Raw genomic sequence first — 26,774 nt, forward strand, 5'->3', positions numbered from 1 at the left:
CAGATGGGAGCCTCAGCTTTGAATCGTGGCTTTCAAATACAAAGAGCCAGATGCCAACCATAATAAACCATAATAGTACATTGATGAGAAAAGATGCATTTATGTCACAGATGCCTAGATCTGTTACGTTTTGTCAAACTTAGGGATGTGATTTGAATGCAAGCATGTTCATAAAGGGGGAATTCGGGAATAAGTTGGACACTTTCGACATCTATCCAACATATCAGCCCAACACATGATACATTTCTGGAAATCAATGACAAATGTTGATATCCTATTCATAGGAGGCATGACACGCGCATTTGTGTAGACTGAACCAAAATCCTATTTTCAGTTTGCGTTTGGTGAACTGGTACAGCAGGTTAGATCAACTGGGACTGTCCAAAGTGTCACCCCAATGACAAGTCAACTCAATGTGGTGTGATTTCAGAAACATCTTGAGGAATTCAGAAATGTATCATGTGTTGGGATAATACTTTGGATAGATGTTGAAAGAGATTACAGAAGACGGAAATGCAAAGTGTCCCCCTTTTTCCGAATTCACCTGGGTGGGACATCACGACTGATAATAAACGCACAAGTTTTACTCACTTTTACAGTCATCTTTTTCATCTATTAAAAACCAAAATATGACATGTAGCATAATTGTTGAAAAAAAGTTGAAAAACTAATTCAAATCAAACTTGAATCCACTGCAGGATGTCCTCAAACTATCTGACTGATCAAACAAACCTCTCTCGCAAACAATATATTGTAGTAAAAACAATTTGGACTTCAGGCTTAAACAGTGGTGGTGAGGAAAGAAAGTTATTTTTTTATATATATTTTTTAATGTTTTTAAGTTAATTTAAAAAGTATGTGGTTACTAAAGAAACCAGGAGTTACACCTCTGCTCTAAGGCAGGGATGGGCAACTCCAGTCCTTGGGGGCCTGATTGGTCTCACATTTTTGACCCAGCTCACACACCTGACTCCAATAATCAATTAATCATGGTCTTTACTTTAGAACGCAATTAATTGTTTGCTAGGGATGGGGAAAAAGTGTAACACCACTCCGGCGATCGAGAATGAGTTGCCCGTCATTTCAACCCTGGTGCAATAGTCTCAAACTATTGAACTATGCTAAATAACTTCTATTCTGTCACCATGACATGCAACTCATCTACAAAAGCATTCCTCTCCAAGTTGAGGGAATCCATGTGGCAAAACAAACAAATATGGGTTTACAAAAAACAAAAAAGCTTGGTGATGAAAAATTTACATTGGATTGCAGTCATTAAAACCTCTTCAGGATTGGTGGGTCCCCTGCGGGACGGTTGAGCTAACGTAGGCTAATGTGATTAGCATGAGGTTATGTCCAGGACATAGACATATCTGATATTGGCAGAAAGATGAAATACTTGTTAATCTAACTGCACTGACCAATTTGCAGTAGCTATTACAGTGAAATAATACCATGCTATTGTTTGAGGAGAGTGCACAGTTTTGAACATGAAAAACAAATTAGGCACATTTGGGAAGTCTTAATACAAAATTTTGAACAGCAATGTAATGGTTAATTGGATCAGTCTGAAACTTTGCACATAAACTGCTTCCATCTAGTGGCCAGAAATGTAATTGCACCTGGGCTGGAATAATACAGTTTGGCCTTTCTCTTGCATTTCAAAGATGGTACAAAAAAAATACAAAAAAAATAGTATTTTTTCTTCTTTGTATTATCTTTTACCAGATCTAATGTGTTATATTCTCCTACATTCCTTTCACAATTCCACAAACTTCAAAGTGTTTCCTTTCAAATGATACCAAGAATATACATATCCTTGCTTCACGCCCTGAGCTACAGGCAGTTAGATTTGGCCGTCTTTTTAGGTGAAAATTGAAAAACGGGATCGATACTTAACAATCACCCAATACATTAAGAATAGGCTACATCCAGTATTTCCTTTCAGAAGATAAGCAATTTCACAAAAGTTATAATTTATCATACAGAAGACATTGCATTATAGATGGAAGGGAAATTGAGAAAACAAGGCTTTTAAAATGTCAGGGACACAAAAAGACTGGTTGGAAAAACAATGGTTACATTGTACAGAGTCTGGTTATCAGTCAAATTCCTCTGAGAGGATTTGAGAAATACATGGGTGGTATTTATTTACACGTGTACATGGAACACAATTCCCTTTTTTATGCACCTTTCTCTCTACATGAATTTTGACCTTGAACTTAATCATGAAAATAGCATGCTATTCACCAACTATTCGTTCAGGGTGGATATCAACTAAATTAAGGCAGCGTTTCCAAAACTCTGACCACACTTATAGTTTTTTTGCCCTAATACTACACAGTTGATTAAAATGATCAAAGCATGATGATTAGTTGAATCAGCTGTGAAGTGCTAGGACAAAAACCAAAACCTACACCCCGAGGACCAAGTTTGGGAAACCCTGAATTGATGTGTGGCAGAGGTGTGTCAACCGATGCACTGTAATTTACAAATTGGTAAGAGCTATTGATAAGAGCTAGGCTAATGAGTAAGCCGTTTGGATAAGGGGATTGTAAATTTAACAATTGTTTAGATCCATTTGAAATTTTGATCGCTGGAGACAAATGTGAAACCGGTCACATGGCACCAAACTGAAGCATAAACATATCACCTTTTCAATAGTGAAGTTTATTTAATGCTGGCCTTATAACTTGCAGATGTGAAATGTGGAGACCCAAGCTATAGGCTTCTGTAGCCATGTGCAATTGACAGTATAGCGCCAAACCTACCAAGTTGATTTGTGATTTTTAGAATATTCTAATTATATGCCCAGATATTAGCCACTATAGGTAACCGTCAGTTATACCAAAATACAATTATTACAGTCATTTCCCTCTTAGTTTCCTTACATTTTTGCATCATTCCATTATATCTTTAGTTTACCTTTGTTTCCTGTGTTACATTCGTGTGGTTGTTCTGAAGATCGCTAGCAATAGTGGATCATATTGGGCTACGGTATTACAAGTTGTGGTATTACAAGTTGTGCAATAATTTGGACCATGGAACCTATTTGAATCATTGTGGAACGCAGACCATACATCGCAGTTTAAATCTGGAGCACGGTTTCTGACACCTTAACTTTTGTCATCACAGTTCCATGATTCGTGAGGATTATTGGGGTAGATTTATAAAACTACTGGTCGACCACTGTACACTTCTCAACTTCCAATATTTCAAGGATAGAACAATTTAATATGGAAACTGTCAGGATTAATCAAACCACTACTTTTGATTCACCAATATATTTAATGTGTTTTATATATATATATATATATATAAATATATATACTTTCCTAAACAATATACAAGATCAGAGTATTTTTCTTATCCAAAGCCCATTACACACCTGCATAAAGGTACATCTGAATATCAACTAATGAGAAGTGTGTAGGAAAAGTGTACATTTCCTAAATCTGAAGGAAATTGGGAGCAATAGTGCTCTGCTCCCACCATGAGGCCAAAACAAGACATAGCATACTTACACATTCGACTAATGCCACCCACAAATTGTGATTTGTGATTTGTGAAACTTTCACACTTTCACACTTCACAAAATGGGTGGTGTTCTCACCTGCAAACTATTTACCAAGAGAGTTTATCTACATTCTTCGTAGTTGTCTATTTTACCACCACAAACCGATGCTGGCACTAAGACCGTACTCAATGAGCTGCATAAAGCCATAAGCAAACAAGAAAATGCTCGAGGCGGCGCGCCTAGTGGTCGGGGACTTTAATGCAGGGAAACTTACATCCGTTACATTTCTATCAGCATTTTACATTACCAACTAGAGGGAAAAAAAATTAACGCTAAACCACCATTACGCCACACAGAGACATGTACAAAGCTCTCCCTTGCCCTCCATTTGGCAAATAAATACGGAAGTGGTCAGATGGCGCCGATATTAAGCTACAAACAGGCAAAGTGACAATAAAGGACAAAGATGGAATCGTAATACACCGGCTCCGACGCTTGTCGGATGTGGCAGGGCTTGCAAACTATTACAGACTACAAAGGAAAGCACAGCTGAGAGCTGCCCAGTGGCACGAGCCTACCAGACAAGCGACGGCAAGCAACAAGCATGCACGAGCGGATCAGCTGCTACGGACGACTGTGATCACACTCTCCGTAACCAATATGAGTAAGACCTTTAAACAGGTCAACATTCACAAGGCCGCAGGGCCAGACGGATTACCAGGATGTGTACCCCGAGCATGCGCTGACCAACTGGCAAGTGTTTTCAATTACATTTTCAACATCTCCCTGATCGAGTCTGTAATACCAACATGTTTCAAGTAGACCACCAGTATTCTTGGGCACAGGGACTTCAGTAACCTGCCTAAATGACGCGTAGCACTCACGTCTGTAGCCATGAAGTGCTTTGAAAGGCTGGTCATGGCTCACATCAACACCATTATCCCAGAAACCCTAGACCCAGTCCAATTTGCATACCGCCGCAACAGATTATGCAATCTTTATTGCACTCCATACCTGGACAAAAGGAACACCTGTGAGAATGCTGTTCATTGACAACAGCTCAGCATTCAACACCATAGTTCCCTCAAAGCTCATCACTAAGCTAAGGACCCTGAAACTAAACACCTCCCTCTGCAACTGGATCTTGAGCTTACTGACGGGCCACCCCTAGGTGGTAAGGGTAGGTAACACATCTGCCACGCTGATCCTCAACACAGGGTAACCTCTAGGGTGCGTCATCAGTCCCCTCCTGTACACTGGTTCTCATCAAGGCTGTAGTGGAGCAGGTTGAGAATTTCAAGTTCCTTGGCATCCAAACTATCATGGTCCAAACACACCAAGACAGTTGTGAAGAGGGCACCACAACACCTATTTCCCCTCAGGAGACAGCAAGCGGTACTGGGGCACCAAGTCTAGGTCCAAAAGGCTTCTACCCTCAAGCCATGAGACTCCTGAACAGCAAATCAAATGGCTACCCAGACGGTTAGCATTGTCCCCCCTCCCATTTTACACTGCTGCTATACTTTATCCTTGCAGTCACGTCTCTACAATACCGCAGTCAGTTCCCCCACACATTGACAGTACTCTCCTGTATATAGCCTCAGTATTTAGTCCTTTATTAAATTAACCTGCATTTTTGGTTAAGGGCTTGCAAATAAGCATTATGGTCAGCTCGTGACAAATTGATTAACTCTGAACAAAAAATATATTTTGCTAAGTCACCTTGTCTATTCACCCAGACTCTAAGATGCAAATTGAACATCAATAGATATGAGCGACTAGAAATCTAGTGGACACCTTCCCTAAGGTTGAATAAATTTGCACAAGATAGTTCAAAGGAACTGAACCTAATGTAATCAATTTTAAAGTTAATCCGAAGGTCTACATTTGACTCAATTCAGCTGTCTCGTCCAGATCATGGTGTTTGTAGTTTTTTTTGTAGCCACATTAGCATTTTGGGGAGGAGCGGGGATTGCAAGTGAATATATTGACACGTCACATTACTGTTATCACACCAGGGTAAACCTACATGAAACAGGGGATTTTAGAAAAACTTCAAGGGCTCTAAGGGAAAAATGGTGGAAAAACAATTGGAACCAATATCTTGTTTGACTGCAAGGTTTTATGACTGATAATGTGGTACTCTATAGGCCACTGAATACAGCCCATTCACGGTGCAGTTAGAGCTGCTATCGCACATTTCCTCCCACATGTTGGAAGACCAATAAGTATTGGACACAAGTTCAGCTTCTTGATAAGACTGATTTAATTTGAGATTTTCCAAACTTGTATTAAGTTTGTTTAGGCATTTGGCAATGTGAAAATCAGACCAAATGGACAATTACCATTTTACAATCGAAATTATTCCATAGCTCAACTGTATGAAGACACCTGCAATGTAACAGTCAGAGCGTTGCCGGTGTGATTGCAGAGTAGAGTGAAAATCTTAGGCAGAGCTCCAACATGCATGAAATAAAACAATTTAAATAGAAGGGAAGGAGTAAGAGGGTCTTGGAAGGAATGGAATTTATTTACAAGATATTTTACAGCACAGATGCCTTGATTGATAACAAGTGAACTCCCAACCAGACCCCTTTGAATGAGGCAAGTGGTTAAAAAAAAGTACAATTAAAATAAGGCACCGTTCTGCGGAATGTTGAACCAAACTAGACTTCAGTGTCCAACTTTGGCTAGAATACCATTGAACAGAATGTGCTATAAAAAAAAAATCCACACAGCCCATATAAAATATCAAGTTATCAGAAAACCAAGACAGCTAGTCCGGGAAAGATGTCAGGAAATATTCACAAGCATGTGTTTGAGAGGGAAAAATAAGCTGACTTTTTATTACAAGAATGCAGACTGAAAGATGCATCTGTACAGCTTTCTAACAGTTAAAAACCACTGAACACATTTGTCTAGTGAGAAGTGACCGACAGATGACATTGCTTGATTAACTACATTAAAGCTCAGGGTTGCATCAAGCATAAAAGACAATCCTACAGGATTGTACATATAAAAATAAGATCACTAAATTGTGCCCAAAGCTGCAAAAGATTGCCGCCATGGTTCAGTTAGACATTTTGGCAAGATGTCATGTAAAAAAGATTATTAAAATGTGCATAAAAAAAAGAAGATTAAACCAGTTCTCAGCGTTGGTGAGCAAAGGAAAGAAATCAATTCAATGACAACTTCTCTGGGGGCTCGATGAGAGAGACCTCTTGGTACCTGGACAAGGAGAAACACAATAATGGTAGAAAAAACACTAATCAGTCATGTTCAATCTAATAGAAATCTGTCAAATTAACATATTAAGTGGTTACCAAGCGCGTAAGCTTACTGGACATTTTATACTGAACAAAAATATTAAACACAACATGTGTATTGTTTGTCCCATGTTTCATGAGCTGAAAGAGCCCAGAAATGTTCTAGACGCAAAAATACTTCTCAAATCTCATTTGCCAAGATAATCCATCCACCTGACAGGTGGGGCATATCAAGAGGCTGATTAAACAGCATGATCATTAGACAGTGCTGGAACAAAAAGGTGACAAATGTACAGTTGTCACAAAACAATGCCACAAATGTCTCATGTTGAGGGAGGGTGCAATTGGCATGCTGACTACAGCGTTGTCCACCAGAGTGAATGTTAATTTTTCTATTGTAAATCACCAACATAATTTGAGATTTTGGCAGTACAGCCAATAGGCCTCACAACTGCAGACCACGTAACTACACCAGCCCAGAACCTCCACATCCAACTTCTTCACCTGGGGGATCATCTGAGACCAGCCACCAAGACTGCTGATGAGTATTTGTCTGATAAACTATTTGATGGGAAAACTAAATCTGATTGGTTGGGCCTAGCTTCCCAATGGGTGGCATCGTTGCACCCCTGCCCAGTCATGTGAAAGACATACATTACGGACTACATTTATTTCAATTGACTGATTTCCTTATATGAACTGTAACTCAGTAAAGTCTTAATTGTTGCGTTTATATTTTTGGTCAGTATAGATTAGCATCAAATGAATGAGATACTAATTGGTTGTTAACATTAGCAAAATATGCCAAAGTTGGTATATACAGTGGATTACGGTGACCACTAGTGAGTCATGAACAACTTTCAGATAAGAATTTTGAAATCACTTACTTTGCACCCTTGTACTTCTCCCGTACCGACTGCTGTGCATGCGTAGCAGTGTTGAGATACATTTGGTGCAGATCCTCTATGCAAGGCATCAGGTCTTCTAAAGAGTAGCCAGTCACCTCTGCCAGAGACTTTGACTAATAAAAAAAGTCAGGAAAAAGGAATAAAAAAAATGGCACTGCAAATGTATTTGTTTTAGATGTATTTGCAAAGACAAGTCATCATTTGAGTTTGGGAGAATCAATTGCAAACTTTCATTCCACACAGGCTAGCAGTCTCTTCAGGGTAAGACAATCTCACACTACAGCAGTATAAGGAAAAATGTAGGTTTAACTGTTAAAATTCAAATACAAGCAAGAGACTGCGTGTCAGAGAGGAGGCCGAGGATCATAAACACATGGGCAGCAGGGGGGGGGATTAGAGATGGTGTATTCCTATGTTGTGAGTAAGCAAACCTGTCAACTAGGGTATCGCCTACCTATCAAACAATTAACTTTGAAAAAAACAGACTTAATATAGCACTGACTTTACTGACAGTTGGAAACAATGTTTTGTATGTGCCAAGTCAGGGTATAGAACAAGGGCACTTAACCTTCAGTGACACCAAATTGGCCAAAGAATCATTGGCCCACCAATGACACCTTGGTCGCAAGGGAGACAAAAAAAGGCCTGATTATTACTGTGAAGCCTTGCATATAAAAGGAGATTTAAAATTGTGTGAATGTTTCTTCAAAAGCTAGCAAGTGCCCGTGGCAGTTACTGCAGGGAGGGATTTCCTGTTAGCACTAGCTACTAAATCCTGGCCTACTGCATTGCGGCCAAGACCTGTTAAGACACTACATGTTGTCCTATTTTGAATGGGGGCATGGTGGCCAAACCAGAAGGCCAAGGAAACTCCTACCCTGTTGGAACACTTACTGTGGCATTGCAAACTTACCCATGAGCCTCCTGTTACTGTGTGATTTGCCAAAACTAAAGCGGCAGCAGAAGTCTGAGAAGGGAAGTATTTCAGGAATGGGTCCGAGTCAACTAGACTGAGCTCCCCTAGGAACTAAGACAAACATAGAATAATAAAACAACAATTTCAACTTAAATTTCCAGATGTGAAAACCACAATGTGTGCTCTGCTCACCATTGACAAGCTCTCCACCTGGCTGCTGACTGGCTGGGTGAGAAAGTACTGCGTGAGAAACTGGTTGATGGTGGGAGAGGCAAGATCAAAGGAGAGCACTTTCAGCACCAGATGCTCCATTCGCAACACTTGCTTCTTCGTGTAAGTGTCATCCGTGATGTAAACAAACTCTGCGACCTCCGGGGGATAGATCTCTTCAAATTTCCTGCATTAATGAAAACTTGTCAGATGTTGGTGCCAATCTTTCCCATTCATTTGGGACAGAGGCCTAATACATCAACTGAGCGCTACACAACAAACAGCAAAGACTAAGTCCACTCTGCACACATTTGAGACACACAAACTCCCTTTAATAATGCTGTGGAGGAGTCTACAACACTTACGAAGCCAACAGCATTGCAGCGGTCCCGACCAACTGCAGCTTCCCCCGCAGGACTGACATGGAAGACAGGAAACGGTCAATGTAGTTCACGGCAAGGTACAGCGTCTCGTTCTGGAGCTTGTACTCCTCTCCAACCTCCACCAGCCAGTCAACGAGGATGGCCCGCATGCTGTTGGTGATGTCTGGCTGCTTTTTCATGTAGCCCGCTTTTGGTCTGGACTTAACCTAAGGACAAGAGTCCAAAGACAAAAAGGGAATCCACAATACTCTATAGTTACAGTTCAGTTATTTGAGCGCCAACTCAAAAACGACTGCACGCACAAGTTTGCTCACCTCCATTTCTCTAAGATAAGTGTGTATTTCTGCAGCATACTCCGTTGCCACGTTCACTGGCTTCTCGTCGCCTTCAATAACCGACATATCCATGGGAGAATCTGTGTAGATATATCAAGATAATTGGAAAATGTTTGACTTTCTAATCCATATGAAACACCATGTTCAGAGTTTTAAAAGGGTAATTAAGTTATGGGATATATAAAGTCTGATTGGATCACTCACCGTCAAAACTAACATTCATGTTAGATACACATGTTGCTGGTATATCAAGAGAGGAGAGAGGCTGCCTGAGAAGGGTAACTGTTGGGTTCAGTGTCAGGGGTGGAATCTCTGTGGAGGGCTTGGCCTTGAGGGACACCTGTTTCTTGGAGCAGGCACTATCAGGCTCATCCACATGAATCTGGAAAGCTGGTTGCTTACTGCCCAGCTTGTCTGCATAACTTTTGGGTACTTCATTTTCACAGGATAGCACCTGAAATGAGGGCAGATCATTTCAAAGAGCAGACAATTATTTCCATGCTCATGGTTTCTAAAGTGAAATTAATACATTTGATGGACAAGAATTGTGTTTGAGAATGCAAATAGGCCATTCCAATGAGCAGAAGAGGAGACTGACAGCATAAAATGGCGGACTAACGTTAGTTGGAAGTAAACCTGCCCAACATTTCTAGACACAAATACTCAGTAAAGTGTAAATAAAATTGCTTGGTAGTGAAAATTTTACATTTAAAAAGTGTTTCCCTAAATGTAGCAAATTAGCTAGCCACCAGGCTCAATCTGCATGCTACTGCTATGTTAGCTAGCTAGTCTACAAATCTGTAAGTATATAGTGTCGGCTGGCTAGTGGCTAGTTAGCAAGTTACCAACCTGTTTTGTGCCGCGCAGAGTTTGAGGTTTGCTGCGTTTGTTGTTTTGCAAGGCTCCCAGGACAGTTCTCTGTGGCGCTTTTGGGACAATGTTCTCCTGGTTGTCCACACGGTTTTTGAATGTACCCCTCAGTCCGGACAGCATATTTTCTTGGTTTTGGTATTCCGGCAGTGGAACATCAACTGCGCTTCCTTGTCCTTGGGTTGATCCTGACATGTTAGCCTATGTTCCACCGTTCGTGGCTCACTGACGTCAAACAAGTCACTGCAGATACGTGCAATTTGTCACAGAAGATTAAACAGAACCTTGATGGTAAATAAAATATAAACTGGATTTACAAATGAGCTTAGAACTAGAGGCTAGGTTACCTAGTTATCGCACAAGTCTCGTGTTGAGATGGCAACGTACCGTTAGCAAAAGTCGGCGCTGCAAATTTGAAACCCTATCTGGACCGTTGACGCAACAAAATCCTCTACATGAAAACACAACATTAGCTGGCCATACAGTTTGAGAAAATGTTATAACTGCTAACTAGACCAAGTCCCTTGTTTCTCAGAACATGCAGCTAGAGATATGCTGCTTTTTTTCTCAATTCAAGTAGCCCGCGACCATTGAAACGGCCAATCAGAGCCGAATGCGAAAGTACGTCACGAAGCTACGGCGGCTGATAGAACTCAGATTCCCTGTGTCCGCGAATGCCGCGAATGCACAGCCGTTGAGATTTCGGTGTACGCTTTTGTCAGGCGGGACAACCTGAAAATGAATACTCAAAAGCCGATTTTTTTATCACTGTAATTCATATAATATTGTATAAACAATTATGATCTCTCTGAGAGCATCTCAAAGTATTGTTACACTCACTTATGTTATACAGAGTAGACAACCCCCATGACAAATGAACCACAAATGATTGAACATTTGATATATTTAAATACTCTATTTTATATTTTTTTATTTGAACCTTTATTTAAACAGGGAGTTACCATTGAGACCAGGGTCTCTTTCACAAGAAAGCCTGCATATGCAGTTCATAAGACAAAATCAAATCAAAATGATATACTAATGTAAAACAAACTAAAATACAGCACAACACAAATATTCAAGAACAACTGTTACATTCCTCAGTAAGAAGTTCCCAAATCAATATTTTAAATTGCGGAGGGGGACCAGAACATCCAATTGTAATGTATTTTGTAGTTGGTTCCAGCAATGATGCGCATTATAACTAAAAGTGGATTTGTCTCAGCCTCCAGTATTTATGCTGCAGTAGTTTATGTGTCGGGGGGCTGGGGTCAGTTTGTTATATCTGGAGTACTTCTCCTGTCCTATTCGGTGTCCTGTGTGAATCTAAGTGTGCGTTCTCTAATTCTCTCCTTCTCTCTTTCTTTCTCTCTCTCGGAGGACCTGAGCCCTAGGACCATGCCCCAGGACTACCTGACATGATGACTCCTTGCTGTCCCCAGTCCACCTGGCCATGCTGCTGTTCCAGTTTCAACTGACCTGAGCCCTAGGACCATGCCCCAGGACTACCTGACATGATGACTCCTTGCTGTCCCCAGTCTACCTGGCCATGCTGCTGCTCCAGTTTCAACTTCCACCTGACTGTGCTGCTGCTCTAGTTTCAACTGTTCTGCCTTATTATTATTCGACCATGCTGGTCATTTATGAACATTGAACATCTTGACCATGTTCTGTTATAATCTCCACCCGGCACAGCCAGAAGAGGACTGGCCACCCCACATAGCCTGGTTCCTCTCTAGGTTTCTTCCTAGGTATTGGCCTTTCTAGGGAGTTTTTCCTAGCCACTGTGCTTCTCCACCTGCATTGCTTGCTGTTTGGGGTTTTAGGCTGGGTTTCTGTACAGCACTTTGAGATATCAGCTGATGTACGAAGGGCTATATAAATAAATTTGATTTGATTTGATTTGATTTGATTTACCAAGTTCTGGGGAGACCAGAGAAATCTCAACAGTTTTGTATCTAATGTTTTTATACTTTAACAACGAAGTTTGGTAAGTTTTAAGCTTATGTGGTAGAGCTTTGTAAACAAAAAGGCAGTAATTAAGTGATCTACTGGACATTGAGGACCAGCCAACCTTTTGAACCAGGATGCAGTGGTGAGTATTAAAAATAACACCTTTGATAAAACGAATGGTGCTCCAATAGACGGAATCCAAAGGTTTAAGAGTAGTGGCTGCTGCAATCTGGTAAATGCTGTCACCATAGTCAAGAACTGTCAGGAATGTTGACTGTACAATCTGCTTCCTGCTATTTAGTGAGAGGCAAGATCCATTTCTAAAAAATAAGCCAGCCCACTTTAAATTGTAGCTTTTTAACTAGCTCATCTGTACGTTTTTTAAACATTACATTTTTGTCAATGCAAATGCCCAAATATTTATAGGCGGGAAGCCGATCAATGGGAGAACCAACCATGAATAAACACGTAGTCCATCTTAATTTTTTTCCAATTACAGCTCTAACAGCCTGTTCAACAGTTGGGTCTTTGGAATAAATAACAGTGTTGTCTGCATACAGATGAATATTACAAGTTTTAACAGATAGACCAATATTATTTATATAAATAGTATAGATCTCAACACCGACCCCTGCGGTACACCTACATATACTTGAATAGAAATATAACTTGTCAAACATTAACAATTATATTTTCATGTGTAACCCTATAAAAGAGAACATGCAACAGATGATATAGCGAGGCCAACAGAATATAGGGCTTTAGACATCCAGATGTTGTTGACAATTGATATAAATCATTCATATTATGTAACATAATTGATTTTACAAAAAAACAAACAAAGCTGAAAAATAAACTCTATACAAAACAACAAGCCATTACAAATGAAGTGTCAAAGTTTGTATCCTCATTGGAGAAATTCATTAAAGAATCCAAATTGTAGTTATCCAAAAATTTCCAGCAGCAATGACACCTTTGGTCTTGACATTCTGTCCTTTGAATTTTGTCGATGAAGAGGTCAGTTATCGTACCTGGGGAAACGGAAACAAACATACATGTTACTGTGATTGTAGTTTTGCATAACCATGTTGTCACATTCATTATGCACCCAGGAGATGTAGGATCCCTGGCAAGCTAGTCTACTGTGATGGCAGATTTTTTATTTATTTGAGTGAAACGATAATGTTACAGCAATAACTGTAACTAAAATCTTTCGAGGTGAGTTGGTTGCTTCTAGTATTCCTCTAGCAGATAGGCAGACTCGTCTAGAATGTTACAATATTCAGGAGTAAGGAAGTCCGCATTCCCCTTGTGAACATGAAGATCACACACACACACACAGAGAGAGAGAGAGAGAGAGAGAGAGATATGTGTGCAAGGGTTGCAATATTCAACATCTTTCAGTAATACAAAAAAAAAATCACAGTTTGCAACACTGGTAGGCCTATTTACTTTTAATGAGTCAATCAGCTGAAACTTTTTGGCCAAATGCAGCTGATACTCAAGCGTCAGATGAATCATCTTGAGTGTGTGGCCCACTGAATCGTCATTGATATCTGAAAATTAGAGCCACAAATACAAATGTGAGACTGTCTACAGTGCATTTGGAATGAATTCAGACCCCTTGACTTTTTCCAAATGTTGTTACGTTACAGCATAATTCTAAAATGGATTAAATTGTCCCTCCCATAATTAATTTATACACAATACCCCATAATGACAAAGCAAAAAGTTGACATTTTTGCAAATGTATTACAAATAAATACAGAAATATCACATCTATATAAGTATTCAGAACCTTTACTCAGTACTTTAATGATGTTGCTCTTGCTGTGGGCGACTCCCTGATCCACCTCTACGCAGACGACACCATTCTATATACTTTCGGCCCGTCATTGGACACTGTGCTATCTAACCTCCAAACAAGCTTCAATGCCATACAACACTCCTTCCGTGGCCTCCAACTGCTCTTAAACGCTAGTAAAACCAAATGCATGCTTTTCAACCGGTCGCTGCCTGCACCCGCATGCCCGACTAGCATCACCACCCTGGATGGTTCCGACCTAGAATATGTGGACGTCTATAAGTACCTAGGTGTCTGGCTAGACTGCAAACTCTCCTTCCAGACTCATATCAAACATCTCCAATCGAAAATCAAATCAAGAGTCGGCTTTCTAATCCGCAACAAAGCCTCCTTCACTCACGCCGCCAAGCTTACCCTAGTAAAACTGACTATCCTACCGATCCTCGACTTCGGCGATGTCATCTACAAAATGGCTTCCAACACTCTACTCAGCAAACTGGATGCAGTCTATCACAGTGCCATCCGTTTTGTCACTAAAGCACCTTATACCACCCACCACTGCGACTTGTATGCGCTAGTCGGCTGGCCCTCGCTACATATTCGTCGCCAGACCCACTGGCTCCAGGTCATCTACAAGTCCATGCTAGGTAAAGCTCCGCCTTATCTCAGCTCACTGGTCACGATGGCAACACCCATCCGTAGCACGCGCTCCAGCAGGTGTATCTCACTGATCATCCCTAAAGCCAACACCTCATTTGGCCGCCTTTCGTTCCAGTACTCTGCTGCCTGTGACTGGAACGAATTGCAAAAATCGCTGAAGTTGGAGACTTTTATCTCCCTCACCAACTTCAAACATCAGCTATCTGAGCAGCTAACCGATCACTGCAGCTGTACATAGTCTATTGGTAAATAGCCCACCCTTTTTCACCTACCTCATCCCCATACTGTTTTTATTTATTTACTTTTCTGCTCTTTTGCACACCAATATCTCTACCTGTACATGACCATCTGATCATTCATCACTCCAGTGTTAATCTGCAAAATTGTAATTATTTGCCTACCTCATGCCTTTTGCACACATTGTATATAGACTCCCCCTTTGTTTTATACTGTGTTATTGACTTGTTAATTGTTTACTCCATGTGTAACTCTTTGTTGTCTGCTCACACTGCTATGCTTTATCTTGGCCAGGTCGCAGTTGTAAATGAGAACTTGTTCTCAACTAGCCTACCTGGTTAAATAAAGGTGTTCTCAACTAGCCTACCTGGTTAAATAAAGGTGAAATAAAAATAAATAAAAATACTTTGTTGAAGCACCTTTGGCAGCGATTAGCGCCTCGAGTGTTATTGGGTATGACACTATGAGCTTGACAAAGTCCCTGCCGCCACTACCATAAAGGTCTGATTGATGGAGTGCTGCAGAGATGGTTGTCCTTCTGGTTCTCCTATCTCCACAGAGGAACTCTGGAGCTCTGTCCGAGTTCTTGGGCACCTCCCTGACCAAAGACCTTCTCCCCCGATTGCTCAGTTTGCCCGGGCAGCCAGCTCTAGGAAGAGTCGTGGTGGTTCCAAACTTCTTCCATTTAAGAATGATGGAGGACACTGTGTTCTTGTGGACCTTCAATGCTGCAGAAATGTTTTGGTACCCTTCCCCAGATCTGTGCCTCGACACATTCCTGTCTCGGGGCGCTCTATGGACAATTCCTTCGACCTCATAGCTTGGTTTTTGCTCTGACATGCACTGCCAACCTTATATAGACAGGTGTGTGCCTTTCCAAATCATGTCCAATCAATTGAATTGACCACAGGTGCACTCCAATAAAGTTGTAGAAACATCTCCAGGATGATCAATAAAAAAAGGATGCACCTGATAGCAAAGGTTCTGAAAACCTGTTTTACATTTTTTATACATTTGCAATAAAATCTAAACCTGTGTTTGCTTTGTCTTTATTGGGTATTGTGTGTAGATTGCTGAGAAGAAAAATTTTTTTTAATCGATTTTAGAATAAGGGGGTCTTAATACTTTCCGAAGGCACGGTACAATCACGCTCCAAGCTGGCTGAGAGTGTACCAAACTAGGAGGTCAATGGCAACCTAAGCACATCCAGGTTCCACCGGCTCCAAAAAGGCGTTACAAAAGCCACCCCCAAATACTTACCCTAGAAGCCTGAACTGTCAGAGCCCCATATAGGAAACCAGAATCTGCTGGAACTTGGCTATGCGCACTGACACTGCAGCCCAAGTCCTTAGACCCCAAGGTTCCAAGAACAATACTTACCTTGCAAGCCTGAAATTTCAGAACTTGTACAAGGAACCACATGTCCAAAACAGAACATCTGTCATGACTTGGTAAAGCACACACGCGGGATGCATAGCATCGGACCAGAGTCAATGAACCACAGCAGCCTGAGGTTAAAACCCACAGGAAACCTGCAGTAAATGTGTATTTTTTGCGGTGCCATGGCAGCCCAAGGCTCAAACCCACAGGGAACTGTGATAATACCTGATAAATGCGCATTCTGTTCATTGCCGCACATCAAGGCAGCCCAAGGCTCAAACCCACAGCAAAACTGTGGTACCCAGACAAAATACTGCCTAACATCGACCACGGTGGCCCAAGTCCTTAGGTTCACATCAAGACTTGAGGAGTCTGGAATGCCAGCACTCACACAAGGAATCGCAAGTACAAAACAACAGGGAACCTGCTGTGACTTAATCCTTTGCTGTCATATGCCAGGGAGATAGCCTCCAAAATCCAATGATAAAGATGCGCCTTAGAAAGTGCCCTACCCCCAAGCTGGTTTGGCGAAACAGACAAAAAGCTGGTCACAAACAACTATATCCTTGGTTCTATCCATATCCGTGCATAATGTGTGCACTGGACCCAGGCCATGAAACCTCCATGATCATTGGAAGCAAACGAAGGAGGTGACAGAGCAACAGCTCAAAAACCAGGGGCCTGTAAGACATACTTTTTCTTGCCACTGAATGTGAACCCTTTGGAAATACCTGGATTTCTGCATAAATATTTTCTTTGGACAGCAGTGGCTTCTTCAGGGGTGTCCTTCCATGAACACCATTCTTGTTTAATGTTTTACATATCGTAGACTTGTCAACAGAGATGTTAGCATGTTCCAGAGATTTCTGTAAGTCTTTAGCTGGCACTCTAGGATTCTTCTTAATCTCACTGAGCATTCTGCGCTGTGCTCTTGCAGTCATCTTTGCAGGACGGCCACTCCTAGGGAGAGTAGCAGCAGTGCTGAACTTTCTCCATCTATAGACAATTTGTCTTACCGTGGACTGATGAACATCAAGGCTTTTCAAGATACTTTTGTAACCCTCTCCAGTTTCATGCAAGTCAACAATTATTAATCTTGGGTCTTCTGAGATCTCTTTTCTTCGAGGCATGGTTCACATCAGGCAATGCTTCTTGTGAATTGCAAACTCAAATTTTGTGAGTGTTTTTTTATAGGCAAGGCAGCTCTAACCAACATCTCCAATCACGTCTCATTGATTGGACTCCAGGTTAGCTGACTCCTGACTCCAATTAGCTTTTGGAGAAGTCTAGGGGTTCACATACTTTTTCCAACCTACACTGTGAATGGTTAAATGATGTATTCAATATAGACAAGAAAATACAATAATTTGTGTGTTATTAGTTTAAGCACACTATGTTTGTCTATTGTTGTGAATTTATACAGAAATCCAGGTAATTCCAAAGGGTTCACATACTTTTTCTTGCCACTGTAGGTATAATCTTGGGAGCAAAAACTGCTTTAGGACGTAACCTCACTTTTGATTCGCCAGCCGTGAATTCCAAACATTAAGGGTGTACTAATACTGACACCAAGGCCATGAGCAAGGTAGTCTTGTAGGATAGACCTTCAGGTTCACAGACTCCAATGGTTCAAACGGAGGCTCATTCAATGTGGAACTTGTTATGAGAATTTCGTTATCAAGGTTCATAAACTTCAATTAATCTACTCAGTCTGCAACACAGAGTTTGTAAGATTCTGGTTGAATGAAACAGACAAGAGTCCCAGCTTACAATAGTCAAAATGTTTATTCACAAGAGCACTCAGAAGTCCATAGTACAAAGACATCCATTTTATACCTTGCTCCTTACTTACGCACATACTTTAACACAAACAGTAGATATCCTACGCACGAACAGTAGGTGAGTGTTATCCTTCTCCAGAGTTCTCACCACTGTGTATCACTACCCAGCCGACAGTTCCATTCCCCCGAGATTAGGGAAACCTTGAGTAGTATTCCCTGTCCTATCATAAGTTTCTCAGAGTTCTAGCCAGGTCGAGTCAAACAGTTTAATTGTTCTCTGTATTTTCTTAGGCACACACATACAAGTTCAAATCTTAAGCTATGCCTTGCTCAGACAGTCTGTGTTTTTCCACTACACAGATAGATTGTTTAACCTTTTTGGATAGGAGGCAGCATTTTCACTTTTGGATGAATAGCGTGCCCAGAGTGAACTGCCTCCTACTCTGTCCCAGATGCTAATATTATTAGTAGTATTGGATAGAAAACACTCCGAAGTTTCTAAAACTGTTTGAATGATGTCTGTGAGTATAACAGAAATCATATGGCAGGCGAAAACCTGAGAAAAATCCAACCAGGAAGTGGGATATCTGAGGTTTGTAGTTTTCAAAGCTTGGCCTACCGCATACACAGTGTCTATGGAGTCAAGTTGCACTACCTACGGCTTCCACTAGATATCAACCGTCTTTAGAAACTGGTTTGAGGATTCTACTATAAAGGAGGGGCTCATGAGACCATTTTGAGTCAGTGGTCTGGCAGAGTGTCTCAGGCTCGTGATGCACGCTCCCGACAGAGTTAGCTCTTGTTCCAGTGCTTTTCTTCAGACATAGGAATTCTCCGGTTGGAAGCTTATTGATGTTTTATGTTAAAAACATCCTAAAGATTGATTCCATACATCGTTTGACTTGTTTCTACGACTTGTAACGGAACTTTTCGAGTTTGTCTGGACGAAGTGCTCGCGCCTCATGAAGATGGATTACTGGGCTGAACACTCTAACAACAAGTGGCTATTTGGACATAAATTATGGACTTTATGGAACAAATCAGTCATTTATTGTCAAACTGGGATTCCTGGGAGTGCCTTCTGATGAAGATCATCAAAGGTAAGTGAATATTTATAGTGTTATTTCTAACTTCTGTTGACTCCAAAATGGCGGATATTTCTCTGGCTGGATTGGGCTCTGAGTGCCGTTCTCAGATTATGTTTTTTCCGTAAAGTTTTTTTAAAATCTGACACAGCGGTTGCATTAAGGAGAAGTTTATCTTTAATTCTGTAAATAACACTTGTGTCTTTTATCGATGTTTATTATGAGTATTTCTGCAAAATCACCGGATGTTTTGGAATCAAAACATTACTGCACGTGACGCGCCAATATAAACTGAGATTTTTGGATGTAAATATGCACATTATCGAACAAAACATACATGTATTGTGTAACATGATGTCCTATGAGTGTCATCTGATGAAGATCATCAAAGGTTAGTGATTCATTTGATCTATATTTCTGCTTTTTGTGACTCCTATCTTTGGCTGGAAAAGGTCCTTGTTCTAATTCTGACTAAAACTACACACATCATCAGATTATAGTGTTATATTTCTAATACATTTCATACAATTATATGGTTTCAGGGTGGAATATTTTTTGTCATTATCTTAACATTACCTTAAACATATAAATCATATGAATTTCTATCATATCAGAACCGCACCACCAGAGGATGAGAGCCTGGGGTAGAGCCATCAATCCCTACATGACACTACTGAGATGGCTGCCATATAAAACTTTAATGTGGAAAAAGAAAGGCCCTGCTCAAAAAGCTCTTGCAAGAACAAAATAATTTCCACAAAAGAGCTCTGAAAAAATATAAACTCCTTTAACATGACACCAACCAACACGTGACACTTATATGTATACAACCCTCTCGTAGAGGGCGCACAACCGACTGTATAGCCGTAATCACGTTCAAGGGTAACCCCCTCGCCATCAAATTCAACCTTTCAGGTGCCAAATCCACAGATCTCATATCTGTGGTTGTGGGCGGCAAATTTTTCCGTGCCCCTGGAACAATAGATTCCGACGACACGGAACCCCCCCCCACGGGACCCCGCCCAACTGGCCGATGATCTCCTGGAACCAGGGTTGTCTGGGCCAATGGGGAACCACCATAATCAAAAACAAACCTTCCAGACGGACCCTCTACATGGGGGCCTGAATCAGGTCCCCCGGAGTAACACATAGAGCAGGGTCTGAGGCCACTGAAACACCAAAGCATCCGTTCCCAATGGATCACCCAGATCCCTTATTGAGAAGGACAGGCGACAATGCACATTTTCTTGCAATGCGTAAGATCTACGTTGGCCTTGCTGAACCAGTGCCATATCTGGGCCACCACTGAGGGGTGCCGTCTCAATTCCATAGACACCCACTGAAAAGAAGATCCGCACTCACGTTGGGAGATCTGGGAAAATACGTCACCCTGTGCGACGGGTAATGCACACTGCCCCATACGAGCAGATAACGGACCATGTTTTTTTAAATTGAATTTTATTTCACCTTTATTTAACCAGGTAGGCAAGTTGAGAACAAGTTCTCATTTACAATTGCGACCTGGCCAAGATAAAGCAAAGCAGTTCGACACATACAACAACACAGAGTTACACATGGAGTAAAACAAACATACAGTCAATAATACAGTAGAAGAATAAGTCTATATAATGTGAGCAAATGAGGTGAGATACGGGAGGTAAAGGCAAAAAAAGGCCATGGTGGTGAAGTAAATACAATATAGCGAGTAAAACACTGGAATGGTAGATTTGCAGTGGAAGAATGTGCAAAGTAGAAATAAAAATAATGGGGTGCAAAGGAGCAAAATAAATACAGTAGGGGAAGAGGTAGATGTTTGGGCTAAATTATAGATGGGCTATGTACAGGTGCAGTAATCTGTGAGCTGCTCTGACAGCTGGTGCTTAAAGCTAGTGAGGGAGATAAGTGTTTCCAGTTTCAGAGATTTTTGTAGTTCGTTCCAGTCATTGGCAGCAGAGAACTGGAAAGAGAGGCAGCCAAAGGAGGAATTGACTTTAAAGGTGACCAGAGAGATATACCTGCTGGAGCGCGTGCTACAGGTGGGTGCTGCTATGGTGACCAGGTTAAGGAGAGAAAGAGTCCTTCCCTGCCTGAGAGAGTCTCTCACCCAGTGCTGAAACAGACACATCAACAGAAGTCCCAGAGGCACCACAGCTATCATAGAGGCCATCAGACCAAATAACTGCAGGCACAAGTAAAAAGGCACTGAGTGCCCCAGCTGAAGTCGTGCCAGACAGAGTGGGAATGCGACCTCTCTGTTGGGTCAAAAATGAATGATTTAGAACCGTCCAGAACGAGACCCAGAAACTGAATGTGTTGAGCCGGAGTCAAACAACTTTTGTTATTCACTAGGAACCCCAGAGACTGAATATGGGAAACCAGCATGGCAGTGTGAAGCTCCACCTATTCCCTAAACTCCGCTACGACCAGCCAATCGTCCAGATAGCCTTGCCAATATCCTGATCCCCTGGCACCGCCTCCACCACCATAGAAAAGGTGTGGGCGATAGGGAGATGAGGAGGATGTATAGCACATGAATATGTATCCTACAGATCTATGGTCATGAATCAATCGCTGGGATGCACCGACTGCAATAGCCAGCGAAGTGTGAGCATTTTGAACTTTCAACCTTGAGGAGTCTTGTTTAAACCTTGTTTAAAACACGCAAGTCCAGGAGGGATGCATCGCTCTTGGGAACTAAGAAGTACTGTCTGTACCAACCCCTCCATACTTCTGACACGGGGAACGCCCGAACTGTCTGCTTTTGAAAGAGAGAGTAAATCTCCTCTCTCAAATAAGCCATGAAAAGGAGGACGGTGCATAGCGAACTGCAGACCGTATTCCCTCGTCACGGACCTCATCACCATCCATGGTGAAATTGCACATGCCCATCACTGGACGTGGCACCCTGCCAGTCTCACATACATTATCTCCTAAAGGGACAGAGCGCCACCCTGAAGACTGTGATCATTTGTTTTCATATTCACCACTCTTGACAATCTGAACATGGGGAAGGAACTGTGTATTCTGATTAACGACTCATGGTGTAATTCTAGGAAAACACACAACCTCAATGCATTATGTTCACCCGATCTAGAATACCTCACAATTAAATGCCGACCATATTATCTCACAACAGAATTCTCCAAAGTCATCGCCACAGCCGTTTACATCCCACCTCAAGCAAAAACTTGACGGCCCTCAAAGAACTTCACTTGACTTTATGCAAACTGGAAACCACATATCCATATCCAGCATTTATTGTAGCTGGGGATTTTAACAAAGCAAACCTGAGGACTAGGCTGGAATTCTACCAACATATGAACTTTTCTACTGTTCCGGGTAGCATGCGAAAATAATCTAGACGCATACACGGATACGGTGACTGAGTTCATAAGGAAGTATATAGGAGATGTGGTACCCACTGTGACTATTAAAACCTACCCTAACCAGAAACCGTGGATAGATGGTAGCATTCGTGTGAAACTGAAAGCTCGAACCACCACATTTAACAATGGCAAGGCGACTGGTAATATGGCAGAATATAAACAGTGTAGTTATTATCTCCGCAATGCAATCAAACAAGCTAAACGTCAGTATAGAGATAAAGTGGAGTCGCAATCCAACGGCTCAGACACAAGACATATGTGGCAGGGCCTACAGACAATCACGGACTACAAAAGGAAAACCAGCCACGTCGCCGAGACCGGCGTATTGCTTCCGGACAGGCTAAACACATTTTTCAAACGCTTTGAGGGTAACACAGTGCCTCCGACGCGGCTCACTACCAAGGACTGTGGGCTCTCCTTCTTTGTGGCCGACGTGAGTTAAACATGTTAACCCTTGCAGGGCTGCCGGTCCAGACGGCATCCCTAGCTGCTTCCTCAGAGCATGCGCAGACCAGCTGGCTGGTGTGTTTACGGGCATATTCAATCTCTCCCTATCCCAGTCTGCTGTCCCCACATGCTTCAAGATGGCCACCATTGTTCCTGTACCCAAGAAGGCAAAGGTAACTGAGGCCCACTTCAATTTGCTTACCGCCCCAAAAGATCCACAGACGATGTAAATACCATCACTCTGCACACTGCCCTATCCCATCTGGACAAGAGGAATACCTATGTAAGAATGTTGTTTATTGACAATAGCTCAGCATTCAACACCATAGTACCCTCCAAATTCATCATTAAGCTCAAGGCCCTGGGTCTGAACCCCGCCCTGTGCAACTGGGTCCTGGACTTCCTGACGGGCCGCCCCTAGGTGGTGAAGGTAGGAAAGGATCACTCCGCTGATCCTCATCACTGGGCCCCCACAAGGGGGGTGCGTGCTCAGCCCCCTCCTGTACTCCCCGTTGACCCATGACTGCGTGGCCACTCATCAAGTTTTCAGACGACACAAAAGTAGTAGGCCTGATTACCAACAATGATGAGACAACCTACAGGGAAGAGGTGAGGGACCTGGGAGAGTAGTGCCAGGAAAATAATCTCTCCCTCAACGTCAACAAAACAAAGGAGCTGATCGTGGGCTTCAGGAAACAGCAGAGGGAGCACGCCCCTATCCACATCGACGGGACCGCAGTGGAGAAGGTGGAAAGGGGTTTTGTTTTTTGGGGGGTTTTAGGCTGGGTTTCTGTACAGCACTTTGAGATATCAGCTGATGTACGAAGGGCTATATAAATACATTTGATTTGATAGCTTCAAGTTCCTTGGCGTACACATTACTGACAAACTGAAATGGACCTGAGATACTGCCTGTTCACCCCGCTATCATCTAGAAGGCGAGGTCAGTACAGGTGTATCAAAGCTGGGGCCGAGAGTGAAAAACAGCTTATATCTCAAGGCCATCAGACAGTTAAACAGCCATCACTAGCACATTAGAGGCTGCTGCCTATAGGCATAGACTAGGAATCATTGGCCACTTTAAGGAATGGAACACTTGTCACTTTAATAATGTTAACATATCTGGCATTACTCATGTCATACTGTATTCTATACTATTCTACGGTATCTTAGTCACTTAATGTTTACATATCTGGCATTGCTCATCTCATATGTATATACTGTTTTCTATACTATTCTACTGTGTCTCATTCCATTAGTAAAGCTTACATATCTTGCATTACTCATCTCATATGTAAACTCAGCAAAAAAAGAAACGTACTCTCACTGTCAACTGCGTTTCATTTTCAGCAAACTTAACATGTGTAAATATTTGTATGAACATAACACGATTCAACAACTGGGACATAAATTTAACAAGTTCCACAGACATGTGACTAACAGAAATTGAATAATGTGTCCCTGAACAAAGGGGGGGTCAAAATCAAAAGTAACAGTCAGTATCTGCTGTGGCCACCAGCTGCATTAAGTACTGCAGTGCATCTCCTCCTCATGGACCAGATCTGCCAGTTCTTGATATGAGATGTAACCCCACTCTTCCACCAAGGCACCTGCAAGTTCCCAGACATTTCTGGGGGGAATGGCCCTAGCCCTCACCCTCCGATCCAACAGATCCCAGACGTGCACAGAACGAGCAGTATGGCTGGTGGCATTGTCAGGCTGGAGGGTCATGTCAGGATGAGCCTGCAGGAAGGGTACCACATAGGGGAGGAGGACGTCTTCCTTGTAACGCACAGCATTGAGATTGCCTGCAATGACAACAAACTCAGTCCGATGATGCTGTGACACACCGCCCCAGACCATGACGGACCCTCCACCTCCAAATCGATCCCGCTCCAGAGTACAGGCCTCGGTGTAACGCTCATTCCTTCGACTATAAACGCAAATCCGACCATCACTCCTACTTGTTAGATATTACTGCACTGTCAGAGCACAAGACAAAACCACGACTCTTCAGAGAAGAGCACTTTTTGCCAGTCCTGTCTGGTCCAGTAACGGTGGGTTTGTGCCCATAGGTGACGTTGTTGTCAGTGATGTCTGGCCTTACAACAGGCCTACAAGCCCTCAGTCCAGCCTCTCCCAGTCTATTGCGGACAGTCTGAACACTGATGGAGGGATTGTGTGTTCCTGGTATAACTCGGGGAGTTGTTGTTGCCATCCTGTACCTGTCCCGCAGGTGTAATGTTCAGATGTACCGATCCTGTGCAGGTGTTGTTACACGTGGTCTGCCACTGCAAGAACGATTAGCTGACCGTCCTGTCTCCCTGTAACGCTGTCTTAGGCGTCTCACAGTACGGACATTGCAATTTATTGCCCTGACCACATCAGCAGTCCTCATGCCTCCTTGCAGCATGCCTAAGGCACGTTCACGCAGATGAGCAGGGACCCTGGCCATCTTTCTTTTGGTGTCAATAGAAAGGCCTCTTTAGTGTATTACGTTTTCATAACTATGACCTTAATTGCCTCAGCTGTTAGTGTCTTAAGGACTGTTCCAAAGGTGCATGTTCATTAATTGTTCACGGTTCATTGAACAAGCATGGGAAACAGTGTTTAAATCCTTTACAATGAAGATCTGTGAAGTTATATGGATTTTTACCAATTATCTTTGAAAGACAGGGTCCTGAAAAAGGGACGTTTCTTTTTTTGCTGAGTTAATATACTGATTTTTCTATACTATTCTAATGTATCTTAGTCCGTTCCGCTCTGACATCGCTCATCCATATGTATATAGTCTTAAATCATTCCTACTTAGATTTGTGTGTATTGGGGATATGTTGTGTAATTTGTAAGATATTACTTGTTAGATATTACTGCACTGTCAGAGCACAAGCATTTCACTACACCCGCAATAACATCTGCTAATCACGTGTACGTGACCAATAAACTTTGAGTTGATTTTAATTTAATTTGAAATGCTTGGGGAGGAGTGCCCCGAGCCAAACAGCCTTGTTGCCGCAACTGGCTCATCGAAATACATCCACCTGTCCCTCTCAAGAATCCTGATAAGCGGCGCTGTTTATTCAGAAACACCATGCCCCCTTGTTAGCCTCTGGAGCTAAGTAAATCTTTAAACAGAGGTAAGCGACGCTTCACCGCTGCAGGGACAGGAGTTAAATACACTACATGACAGCCCCAGACCATTATTCCTCCTCCACTAAACTTTACAGTTGGCACTATGTATTCAGGCAAGTAGGATTCTCCTGGCATCTGCCAAACCCAGATTCATCCGTTGGACTGCCAGAAGATGAAGCATGATTCATCACTCCAGAGAACGCGTTTCCACTCCTCCAGAGTCTAATGGCGGCGAGCTTTACACCACTCCAGCCGACGCTTGGCATTGCGCATGGTGATCTTAGGCTTGTGTGCGGCTGCTCGGCCATGAAAAAAACATTTCATGAAGCTTCCGATGAACAGTTCTTGTGCTGAAGTTGCTTCCAGAGGCAGTGTGAAACTCTGTAGTGAGTGTTGTAACCGAGGACAGCCTATTTTTACACCCTACGCGCTTCAGCACTCGGTGGTCACGTTCTGTGCACTTGTGTGGCCTACCACTTTGCGGCTGAGCCGTTGTAGATCCTA

At 42.3% G+C, this 26,774-nt stretch overlaps 1 protein-coding gene across 2 annotated transcripts; it reads right to left on the reverse strand.

The window, feature by feature from the left end:
- Positions 1 to 6,026: 6,026 nt before the first annotated feature.
- On the reverse strand, positions 6,027 to 11,095 carry LOC109905293 (cyclin-A2). Of its 2 annotated transcripts, none has more exons than XM_020502587.2 (9): positions 10,793 to 11,095; positions 10,385 to 10,648; positions 9,740 to 9,989; positions 9,515 to 9,615; positions 9,183 to 9,406; positions 8,800 to 9,004; positions 8,605 to 8,718; positions 7,671 to 7,804; positions 6,027 to 6,745 (listed from the first exon to the last, which is right to left on the reverse strand). In XM_020502587.2, exons 2-9 carry the CDS (start codon positions 10,598 to 10,600, stop codon positions 6,694 to 6,696), a joined length of 1,296 nt encoding a protein of 431 aa, XP_020358176.1. In that variant the 5' UTR covers positions 10,601 to 10,648; positions 10,793 to 11,095; the 3' UTR covers positions 6,027 to 6,693. The 2 variants fall into 2 exon arrangements, with proteins under 2 accessions (XP_020358176.1, XP_020358175.1); XM_020502586.2 differs by having other exon boundaries at positions 10,753 to 10,974.
- Positions 11,096 to 26,774: the final 15,679 nt, after the last annotated feature.

The sequence above is a fragment of the Oncorhynchus kisutch genome, linkage group LG15 (genome assembly GCF_002021735.2).
Source record: "Oncorhynchus kisutch isolate 150728-3 linkage group LG15, Okis_V2, whole genome shotgun sequence".
NCBI classification, from domain to species: Eukaryota; Metazoa; Chordata; class Actinopteri; order Salmoniformes; family Salmonidae; genus Oncorhynchus; species Oncorhynchus kisutch.